Source organism: Saccostrea cucullata, unplaced genomic scaffold (assembly GCF_032062105.1).
Source record: "Saccostrea cucullata isolate Sc308-1 unplaced genomic scaffold, CSIRO_AGI_Scuc_v1 ctg598, whole genome shotgun sequence".
In the NCBI taxonomy this organism is placed as follows: Eukaryota; Metazoa; Mollusca; class Bivalvia; order Ostreida; family Ostreidae; genus Saccostrea; species Saccostrea cuccullata.
In genome coordinates this window covers 97266-109857 of record NW_026919614.1, presented here as the reverse complement: position 1 = coordinate 109857, position 12592 = coordinate 97266, and the positions used below count along the sequence as shown (strand labels likewise).

General features: G+C 32.9%; 1 protein-coding gene across 1 annotated transcript in view; it reads right to left on the bottom strand.

Moving 5' to 3' along the window:
* LOC134234321 (uncharacterized) overlaps positions 1-12592 on the bottom strand; it is a 33257-nt gene that overhangs the window by 16663 nt on the left and 4002 nt on the right. The window contains exons 7-14 of the mRNA XM_062716373.1: positions 8301-8408; positions 7461-7545; positions 7072-7308; positions 6796-6841; positions 4786-4982; positions 2361-2472; positions 1598-1709; positions 130-284 (exon numbers count right to left, since the gene is read on the bottom strand). Coding sequence (XP_062572357.1) covers positions 130-284; positions 1598-1709; positions 2361-2472; positions 4786-4982; positions 6796-6841; positions 7072-7308; positions 7461-7545; positions 8301-8408 — 1052 coding nt within the window. The remainder of the gene's footprint in view (positions 1-129; positions 285-1597; positions 1710-2360; positions 2473-4785; positions 4983-6795; positions 6842-7071; positions 7309-7460; positions 7546-8300; positions 8409-12592) is intronic.

The window sequence follows — 12592 nt, the reverse complement described above, 5'->3', positions numbered from 1 at the left end:
ATTTGGTGGGGGTGGTTTACAGTTTACAGAATTGTAACATTATAATACCTACAGGAGCATTAACTTTCTGCTCCCTCCTGGATTTGGTGGGGGTGGTTTACAGTTTAGAGACTTGTAACATTATAGTACCTATGTGAGCATTAACTTTCTGTTCCCTCCTGGCTTTGGTGGGGGTGGACTGTAACTGACCCCTCACGTCCACCACTCGGGGCTTTGTCCTGTCCACTTGCCATGTGGTACTACTCTTTTGGTTCACTGCAAGTTTTCTAGGAAGCTTCGTAGAGCTAGAGTAGTAGTAAAACAAAATTCAATTTAGTTAGTGTGATAGACAGTATGGAATTACTATACGGTACATATACTCCTCTACAATTAATAACAACAAAGAACATACTACCCCCTAGAGCCATCAACATGACATGCCTTTACAGTGTGCTAAAAAAGAATGTTTCCACTTATAAAAGCATATTGCAGTGGCTCCTTTTTCAGACTCTCCAACATCATCTAATGAACTCAAATCCTTATTATTTTACATCTCACCCATATTTTGTTATCTGTGTGGTACATTACTTGCAAAAACTTACCTTGAAGACAGGGCTTTAGTTTTATTAAATGTAGTTAAAAATACAGACAAGTAGTTTCTAATATCGGAATGTTCTGCTTGTCCTAGTTGGGTTTTAATTGTGTCATTAATATTTGGAGTAGGCAAAGCATTTCATCAATCCATTGAAAACATGTAATAGCCAGATATAATGGCTTCTGGGAACAACTCAGCATGAAATATCAAAAGTATACAAAAAACATGTCAAAACTAATCAAGGATTACATTTTTTTTGGAAAGAAAGATGCAGTGAGGATCTTGGAGATGTACTCTCTCCAAAAATCCAGAATTTATTCAATTTTTGTAGGTTTGCATGGAAAATCAAGACTAAATAAAGCAATTCTACCTGTTCATGAAAACATACAAACTTCACATCACTTTAATAAAAAAAACAAGAGATGTTTGTAAAAACTTATGCCCCCCTCCCCCACAAATTGGAATTTTTCTAAGTCCAAGAGGCATAACTCTGTCAAAAATGGTGCGATCATACCCAAAACAGAACTTGAACTAGATATTCATCTGACTAATCTGTATACTAAATTCCATTTCAATATGTGCAACCTCTCCAAAGAAAATGAACGGAAACTGCAAATAGATGGAATTTTTCTAAGTCCAAGGGGCATAACTCTGTCAATTATGGAGCGATCATACCCAAAACAGAACTTGACCTAGATATTCATCTGACTAATCTGTATACCAAATTTCATTTCAGTATGTGCAACGATTGTGAAGAAAATGAATGGAAACTAAATGGACCGACAGACAGCAGCAAAGCAATATGCCCTCCCTTCTTTGAAGTGGGGCATAAAAATAATATACATGTAAAAGAAAAACTTCTTCTGTATTCTTTCTAAAAGATTCGTGCCGCATCAAATTTTAAAATATATATTTACTCTCTCTCTCTCTTTGTACTTAAGTACAGTACTTGTTATTTTTTTTTACCTTTTACTATCAAATGATGATTTTATTTCATTCAGTATGCTTTTCTGTCAGACTTACCTCACAGTCCTCTCTGACTGAGAAATCCTGGGGCTATCACTGAACAGTTTGATTCGATTGACTCTAACAGAAATATCCTCAGAGATTCTGGCTACTGCTTCTGGGGTTGCATCTGTAATCATCAATTCCAGAATATATTTATAAATATTTACATGTATTTATACTTGCATGTTATACATGTACACACAGTAATAAAAGCTGTCTAATTCTTTACCTGTGTAATCCATTTCACTGTAAAATTTGGACACAATTTGTCTCCCAGAGTATTTCAGATTAGACAAGTTTCAGAAGCCCTATATAATAGCACCCTAAATATTTAAGAGTAAAGATTTGAAAGGTATGCCTTTCCAATTTATGACAAACTCATACTAAAATGGGGCCTAAATCCCACATTTGGGGACATGAATTTCACAATTTTGGATCTTGTTGCAATGTAGATGTCCTGGAGACAAACCTCTCAGTTGTGTGCTGTATTTCTTTTACATGACTTTTACTGCCAGACCCTGGGCTTGGACTCAAGAACCATATGTCATAAACTGTTGTAGAGAACTTATGGCTCACCATGCAAACAGTCTGTGGTATTAGAATTATGGTTATTTTTATCCCAACTTTTAGTCTCCAAAGTTTGGGAAGGGGGGGGGGGTGGTATTTAAAGATGCTATAAATTAAAATTCATAACAACTGGTTCATCCTAAGCTGAAGATGGATGAGTAGTTACCATTAATTGTGCCATACAGTTTTTCTTTGTTTTTCCTGTACTTACTTTCATGTGGTGTGAGTGTTACGGAGGTTTCTGTGGGTTGCCTTCCCTGTGCAGTTGAAGCAGGTGAAAATGATACCTCAGGAGTCGGCTCCATTAGTCCTAGTCCTACTGCCTACAACAGAACTCTCCAGTGTCGGAAAATCACAAAAAGTATCTACAGAGTCAGGAAAAAATAATCACCTGATTTGAACATTCAAATTAAATTTTCTGCAATGAGCTATTTCTTCAATATTTATAATTAATTCATGGACTGAAAATTTTAAAGAAATACTTTAAACTAATTAATGTCTTGATTTACATGTATACAACTATAAAAAGAACATGATTGATTTACAAAATTAAAGAAATTAAAAAAAAATTTGAATCAAATTTTAATGAAATTAAAAAAAAATAAAGAAAATCATACATGTACCACTCTAACAAAAATTTCAAAAACTTTTTAACAAAAAATTTTGTGGGGAAAAAAAATTCTGTTGATTTGTGCTATAAAAAGGTTTCATCTGCATTAAATTTCATTGTTTTGAAAGCTACCATACTTCACTGTAATATAGGCATTTTCTTGAAAGCAAGAATTCTCTTTTTGTTGTCAGTAAATGACAAAATGAATAGTACTTTCTCTCTATTCTTGTATTTATCATACAAAATAAACCTTTAAAAAACGTTATTCAAACTTCAAAAAAACAAGAGATGTTTGTAAAACACTTATGCCCCCCTCCCCCCTAATTTGAATTTTTCCAAGTCCAAGGGGCATAACTCTGTCAAAAATGGTGCAATCGTACCCAAAACAGAACTTGGCCAAGATATTAATGTGATATATCTGTATACCAAATTTCATTTCAGTATGCGAAACGGTTGCAAAGAAAATGAGCAGGAACTGCAAATAATGGAATTTTTTTTAAGTCCAAGGGGCATAACTCTGTCAAAAATGGTGCAACCGTACCCAAAACAAAACTTGACCTAGATAATAATTTGATATATCTGTATACCAAATTTCATTACAGTACATGCAACAATTGCAAAGAAAATAAGCGGAAACTGCAAATAATGGATTTTTTTTTAAGTCCAAGGGGCATAACTCTGTAAAAAATGGTGCAACCGTACCCAAAACAGAACTTGACCTAGATATTCATGAGATATATCTGTATACCAAATTTCATTTCAGTATGCCAAACGGTTGCAAAGAAAATGAGCGGAAACTGCAAATAATGGATTTTTTTTAAGTCCAAGGGGCATAACTCTGTCAAAAATCACAATTACAGTACCCAAAACAGAGACTTGACCTAGATATTCATGAGATATATCTGTATACCAAATTTCATTTCAGTATGTGCAACGGTTGTGAAGAAAATGAGCGGAAACTAAATGGAAAAGTGACAGACCGACCGACCGACAGACAGCAGCAAAGCGACATGCCCCCCTTCAAAATGCCCTCCCTTCTTCGAAGAGGGGCATAAAAATTACATAAATGTTCATAGCTGTGAAAAGGGGAATAACATCTACTTTAACTTTATTACAGCATACAGAGAATTTATTGAGATTAAAATAGAATGTTTAAAAAATAATCTTGATCTTTTAACATTGTTATTGACAGTTCAACTCCAAAATCGTAAAATTTACGGGTATTCATAATTTTCTGCTTATTGAATTAAGGCATGGTGGTTGAAAAGTACTAAATTTTTACATACAGTGTAAATGTTTTAAAGCCAAGGAGACAGATAAAATGCATACCAAATACATGTAGCACCAACAGAATGTATTTTTGTCACTTGACTAAATCAATCCTGTCAGCTTTGATGCTACAAGTACTGTGAAAAGTACCAAAAACAAAGCATGCAGCGTACAAGGTAACAGTTTGTAGTTACAATTCAGACATAAAAAAATTGGTTCTTTGGTCCATCATTCCATCTTTGAGTGAATCATGCGAGACAGACATCTTTTTGAAATTTTAGCATACATGTAATAAAAGTATGGGAAATGCCCTTTAACAGGTATTCAGAACCCCTCCAAAATTAAGTACACTCCTGTCAACTATCACAATTACAGCAGGAATGAAGAGAGGGGGGAAGTTGGTTCAAAAGTGCATGAAAAGTTCATCATGTTTTCATCTTCATATCCTGCCGAGGCAAACTTACATTTATCAGATACCTTGGAAAAGTGACAGTTGAGAACCGATTTTTAAAAAATATTAGTCTTAGTTTTGGTGTATAATATGAAGAATATTAAAGTGAAAGTACACTGATATGATGGAAGAATCACATAAAATTGAATTTAATGTACATGCATGTACAAGTACAAAAAAATATATTAATTTTGTTTATTAGTAATAACATGTATTTAAACAATTTGTGCTTTAGTAAACCACAAGATGAGAAAGTCTATTCCTATGTATGTCATACACAGTGGTAATTACTTTCTAACAACATACTGAAGTCCGAAGTTGTGTGGGGGTAGTGGTTAGTCCCTGTTCGACCTCCGACCTCAGCTGATCCACCGAGCGCTTCAGTTCTGGTAGAACTCCCTCAATCTCCTTCTGTAGATCCTGACTAGCCACTAGTAAACTGTGATTTTTGTGGGCCAGTGTGGTTATTTTTTCAATGTCTGTAGTGAAATCTGGAACACCAGCTGACAAAATAAATGAAAGCAGTTGTAATGAAATGCTTTACAACAGAGGAACTGTTCGAAGAGAATTAAACTGCCTTTTGTGTAAATGAATTTTTTTTTTTTGCTAAAAATAAATTATTTATCCATTTAAATTTTTCTCAATCATCAAAAAAAAAAAAAATTTTTCATTTAACATTAATACACTTGTAATGCTAATTTCTCACAGTTTTGGGTCTTGAAAAGTAATGAAAATCAAATAATTCAGGACAAACATTTTAGATTTTTTGCTACACTACATCATTGGCAAGAATACTCTTTTTCACATTTAAAGGATTAAAGTTTAAAACTAAGTAAATCAAAAGTTACTCCCCCTTTTTAAGAGTAACTGCTATATAAAAGGTTATTTTGCCCTGTTTTATTTTTGCCCTTTAACATTTGTAAACAATGTTGCCCCGTTTTTAATTCACCTAGACAGAATTGTGTTTAAGATATAATGTTGTTTTCTTTAAAATTGCCCCATATTAAATTTGCGAGAAGTGTACAAGTATTTTTTTCTCAGGAGTGAAAACATTGGTATCAAAGGATTAATAAATTATTGGATATATATTTTTGTTGTTTTATATGCCATAATTCATGCTCATTTAATTAAGTTGACATAATATTTTTCAATTGGGAGAAAACTTAAATTTTGGATTCATGAAATGTAACTCTTTATTTTTTAACTTATAATGGAAAATTTCAGATAAAAATATTATTCTAATATTATACCAATCATTGTGAGCATATTTTTTAATGAATAATAAAAATTACAGGGAGAAAAAACATTGACAAAAGTTTAATTTTATTTACTTTACAATAACATTCATGACTGGGTTAAAAAACATTTGAAATACATGAATATGGAAAACCATTTTATTATGATAGTAACAAAAATTTATGAAAATAATTTAATGCTTTAATATTTGTTTAATTTGTTGATTTTTAATAAAAGGTCAAATAATTTTGTGATAACTGCAAATTTTCTCTAAGGATTTACTTTAATGAAACAAGTCAAAAGTGATTAAATAACTAATCACTAAACATAGTTGGTGATTTACAGATGTGTTAATTATTTTTATAGCTCAATGTTACAATCAGTGTTGATCATGTCGTGATTTTACAGATGTCCTGCAAGGAAACAATTCAAACAAATATTTTATTTCTTTCTGAACTCTCAATTTTTTTTCATGAACATAATAAAAAAAGATTCACAATTGGTGAAATTATGGTTAATTCCTCCAAAATAAAACAGGCTTTATAAATTCAGAACTGTGTTTAAGATAATGCTGTTTTCTTTAATATATATTTGCACAGGTAATATTTTTTTTGGGGGACATTAACAAATTGTCTATATTTACTGCTCATTTATTAGTTCAGTTTTGGGAGTTAAATTTTGGTCAAAAACTCTTTATCCAACTTATAAACAAGTTCTCTAGAAAAATTCTGTATTTTTCTAGCAACAGAAATACATGTATAAATAATTTGAAAACATTTCAATGATGATCAAAACTCAATCTGATATTCGAAAGGAAAACCACAGATTACAGATTTTAATGATTTAATATTTGTTTAATTTGTTGAAATAAAAGGTCAAATAATGTATTACCCAAAAACATGCTTTGAAACATGGGTAAATACAGTGGATTATTATTAATCTGAAATTTGGAACAGATCCTGGCAAAAAACTATACTGAATTATAAGCAGGTGAATGATTAATTCCTCCAAAATAAAACAGGTGATATATAATGTTAATATATACCACAGATTATTCGTACATTAACAAAATTGTCTTACTGTCTTGAAATCGGTCTTGTATTAAATTCAGGAAAAGTGTAAAAGACTTATCATTTACTTCTGTAAAGGTACATGTCTCTGAAAAATGTTAATATCCAACTAATTGCGATAGACAATGTTTTCCAAGCAAATGTGTAAACTGTATTTACCTGTAATAAAAATTTTAATACTGGCTTCTACATTGAAAGAAAATTTTGATATCAACTAAGCATATTTGGTCTAAAACTCAAATCAATATACAAAAGACTGAACAAGCGGATGAATAAAGATTTCAACCAGATAGACAAATTTGTTGATGGTCTCTTTTATAATATGGAGCATATCAAACAAGATTCTGACCTGCCTAATTTCCTTCTCACACTCTCGCAGCAGTAGGTCTGGGACTTTGATGGAGATGTTGGCCGAGTCTATCCTGTATTTAGTTAGGGAGGTATCCACTATTGACTCTATCACTTCCCTCTCTGAGGCCTCACTGACAAGAAAACCATCCAACTGTTTCCACAGACCTCTCACCTGTATAAAATAATAAGGATGAAAAAAGTGCATTGTGGCTTCTTTTGTAAACACAAATAAGAATATGACCATTCATTAACAATTTTCAATCTGGAAATTTTCATTTTGATAGGCTTTTAAAGGAGTTCTACATAAGGATTTATTCCTCCTACCTCATTGACCTTCTGTGACCTCTTTGTTGACTTGGGGTCAAAATCTGGCTCATATGATTTTGATCTTTGTTTCTTGGCAAGAGGGCTACAAAATAATCAGCAAATAGGACAAAACTGACAGATTTCAAAAAAACACAAGACTTAGACTAACAGACTGGTTTTGTGTCAAATTAATAGTGCTGGGTATCGCGACTGAAAAATCGTATCGCGATATATTGCAATATTATATTTTGTATTGCAATATATCATGATAGAAAATTTTAAATAATTTTTGATTTTCGTCAATGTTAAATGAAAACACAAGCTCAAATTACATGTATTCTCGGGTTGATATTGCAATTGCCTGAGCGCGTTATGTCGGCGCAAGTGGCAAGCTAAGTTTTTTGTGGCACAACTTGAAGAATCAAGTTGTAATATTCAGATTCAGCTTTAACATGAAGAGGTTTCATGTAACAGTTGTCGTCTTTTCGTTTCTGACAGAGACATGTCTCTGGTTTCTGATCACACTTCACATCGCTTGCCGCCATATTTTACCTTGAAAAGGGCAAATAACTCTTCTTATAACAATTTATAGCATATCGAATGTGAACAGGTATTCACAAAAAAATACCGCGATACATATTGTGAAGAACGAAATCGGGATACACCAGTTAACCAGTAATATCGCACCGCACTACAAATTAACAGTGTATCAAAGAATATCTAAGATTCAATCACCAATTTCCTGTATCTCTGAAAACTGCTGACATCATTTTATCTATTTTTTTGTCCAGTCCCTTACACAGGCATCTCTGACAATCTTTGAATATCAAGTCAAACATATTTAATGCTGATACTGACCTACCCCTAGCAGCGCTCATCTGAGAGGATTTGTGTATCTCGTCTCTGATCTTTAACTCTGTGTCTCGTATTTCTTTGTTCAGCTTTCTATATTCCTTCACCATGTCACTGTAGTTAATAATAAATTAATTTGTTAAAAGTCTAAATAGCATTTTTACCCAACACAGTGTAATAGAATCAAAGTGAAATCTTCATCTTAATATACAATAAAACATAGTCATAATGATCATTAAGTTAGTAAATCTCTGCTCAAATCAATTCTCTGTTAATGTTTTTGATTAGTAAAATGTGTTGAAATGATTCCTATAAATGAATAAATCTTTTTGCCCTCAAAAAATGCTACACTGTATACAGCTATGTCTGATTTCAGTAAAACTTAGGACATGTATACAAGTAACCACACTATGATCCAAGTACCGAAATACACAAGTATGAATGAAACAAAACAAGACATCGTATAGAATAAACCATCCACTTGACCTACATTACACTGCATAAAATAATAGTAAGCAGTCTCAATACACACCAGTCAATTATTCTCCCTATCTATTCTCCCTGCTTGTACCACAATCTACCTGTGGCCTATCACAAGCTCTTAGTCTCAATACACACCAGTAAATTATTCTACCTATCTGTTCTCCCTACATCTACCACTATCTACTTGTGGCCTATCACAAGCTCTGAATACACACCAGTACTCCCTATCTGTTCTCCCTAAACCATTATCTACTAGTGGTCTATCATAAGCTCTGAATACACACAGTAAACTAAAATCTATATCTACTTGTGGCCTATCACAAGCTCTTAGTCTCAATACACACCAGTAAATTATTCTCCCTATCTGTTCTCCCTACATCTACCATTATCTACTTGTGGTCTATCATAAGCTCTTAGTCTCAATACACACCAGTAAATTATTCTCCCTATCTGTTCTCCCTACATCTACCACTATCTACTTGTGGCCTATCACAAGCTCTTAGTCTCAATACACACCAGTAAATTATTCTCCCTATCTGTTCTCCCTACATCTACCACTATCTACTTGTGGCCTATCACAAGCTCTTAGTCTCAATACACACCAGTAAATTATTCTCCCTATCTGTTCTCCCTACATCTACCACTATCTACTTGTGGTCTATCACAAGCTCTTAGTCTCAATACACACCAGTAAATTATTCTCCCTATCTGTTCTCCCTACATCTACCACTATCTACTTGTGGCCTATCACAAGCTCTTAGTCTCAATACACACCAGTAAATTATTTTCCCTATCTGTTCTCCCTACATCTACCACTATCTACTTGTGGCCTATCACAAGCTCTTAGTCTCAATACACACCAGTAAATTATTCTCCCTATCTGTTCTCCCTACATCTACCACTATCTACTAGGGCTGTATCAATATATCGATACGTATCGATATGCAAGAAAACTATCGTATCGAAAAATGACTTCCAATACGTATCGGACAAACAGTTTTTCTTCTAATTCTGTTAAAAAGATGGGAATTTCAATCACCAAAAATTATATTTCAGTTTTTTGAAATAAAACTGCTCAATTATTTTTAATTATATAATTTGTAAGGAAATAACACAGTTTTTATAATTGTTACAAAATACAAAGAGAATTTTATTTGAACATGTTGATTTTACTGTCATTAAAAGTTTTCATTTGAAGAGTTATTTGTAATGTCAATGAGACAAGAAGTTTAAAATGGATAATAAAACACTTAATTGTTATGAAAGTTATACATAAAAATGTTTTATAAGCCTTTTCTGATGGACTTGTTTTAGAATCCAATATATTGCATATCGCTTTGAAAAATATTGTACATCTACCACAGCCCTATCTACTTGTGGTCTATCACAAGCTCTTAGTCTCAATACACACCAGTAAATTATTCTCCCTATCTGTTCTCCCTACATCTACCACTATCTACTTGTGGCCTATCACAAGCTCTTAGTCTCATTGTACCATAGTTAGGTGTGATTTCTTTTGTTAAAAGTGTGGGTTTTCTGTACATAACCCACACTTTTCTATAACTCCGCCCATCGAGTCGGGACAAAAGAACTATTTATAAAACGATCATGCACGGTTTTTAAATGAAACAATCATACGGGCATGTGATACCAAATTTAGGAGAGTAAAAAAGAATAAACATTTTCAACTGTATACAGCATTTTGTAATAAATAACAGTTAACAGTTAAAAACGGCCATTAATACGTTAACTTTAGTTAAAAGTGAAGAAAAAAAACTTCACATCATTTTTTTTTACCACTTAGTAGATCTATATCGTTCTTTTGATAACCAACAAAGGAAACATGGTACATACTTTACAAAAAAACAAGTGTACACTACTGTTCTTAGATAACCTTTTCGGTTGCGGATCTAGCCAATCAAAGATCTAATTTTCATTAAATTGAAATATACATGTACATAGCCTCTAACAAACATTTCAATCAATGTACCACTGTGCACGGCAAAGTTTGTATCAGGTTTACAAAAATTTAAGTTAAACCTAGTTCATAATATGTAATTTTGACGATTGTAATTTACGAGAAAAAAATCATATCAAACTAACATACGAGGGGGTATCAAAAAGTTCGTGGACTAGCGCCATAAAATTAAAACCGCTTTAGGTACATCAATGAATTTTGAAATATCTAGTTAGCATCAGTTTTTCTATCTATAGAATAAACCACAAATCATCAATTTTATTTTTAAATAAATTAGTAAAGTTTTTGTAAGCAATGGTATGTCCATACACACCAGTAATATAAATATTTGTCATCCAAAACTTCCATTAATTCAGGTATATGTTGGGACACTATTGCTCCATAAAATGTGCAATTTTTATCTCATTCTGGAAGTCCATAAAATTTTATGGTAAATTTTACATGGAGTATCTAAACAAATATTGCTTGAAAATGACTACCAAAGATTTGCCCCTAAAAAAAATGGTATAGACCTAGGAAATGTTTAATCTGGCTATGTAGAAATAATACGCATCTAGAGTACTTGTTTTTTAATGCCAAAATAGAGTCAGAGAGAAAAGGAATGCACAAATAAGGTCAATTTGTAGTCAAGGTGTGAAAAATCATTCAAGTCAAAAACTGACGTTGATCAAGTGTTGTAGATATTAAACTCCAAAAAGCAAAATATGCTGGCACACTCAAGTGAGGATCTCTCCCATTTTATGAATCCAGTTGCAACATTATATGCATTGAAAGCCGCTGTTAATAATAATTGTAAAGTCATATAATCAAGACGGATTGAAGTCCTTACTTAGCTCCAGGAAACCTCATCAAAATAAGTGTATGAGTTAAAAGAAGCAGACATTGAAAATCAATGACGTTGTAGGACGTCATGAAACTGAACGGTGACGGCGCCGAGTGATGATATAATGCCGTTTTTATTTTGTAATAATTTGGGAAATAATGAACGCATCAAGCTAAAATTTTCAACATTTCTTTATTTTTTGTTGTTTTATGTTCCTTAAAAAAATTGTAAGCTCAGACTACATAGTACTAATTTTACAGCTACGACTTTTTGATAACCCCTGTGGTAAATCACAAACTCGTTATTTTTTCCAATACATACCATCAAACTTTTTGGGCCTAGATATGTTCTTTTTATGTCGCCACTGCGTGGCCCATCTAATGTGGTCTATCACAAGCTCTTTGACAGTCTCTCAATACACACCAGTAAATTAAAAGTATCTCACTTACCCTATATTCGATGGACTGTTCTCCCATCTTTGAAACCAAACACTCTTCACCAACCAGTATCTAAGCTGACTTACATATGTGATTTTTGAAAACTCTCATCACACACTGCTCTTATAAGGTCTCAATACACACCAGTAAATTATTCTCCCTATCTGTTCTCCCTACATCTACCACTATCTACTTGTGGTCTATCACAAGCTCTTGGTCTCAATACACACCAGTAAATTATTCTCCCTATCTGTTCTCCCTACATCTACCACTATCTACTTGTGGTCTATCACAAGCTCTTAGTCTCAATACACACCAGTAAATTATTCTCCCTATCTGTTCTCCCTACATCTACCACTATCTACTTGTGGCCTATCATCTACTTGTACACAAGGTGGCCTATCACAAGCTATCACACCAGTAAATTATTCTCCCTATCTGTTCTCCCTAATACACACCTACTTGTGGTCTATCACATTATCTCAATACATACCAGTAAATTATCTCCCTATCTGTTCTCCCTACATCTACCACTATCTACTTGTGGTCTATCACAAGCTCTTGGTCTCAATACACA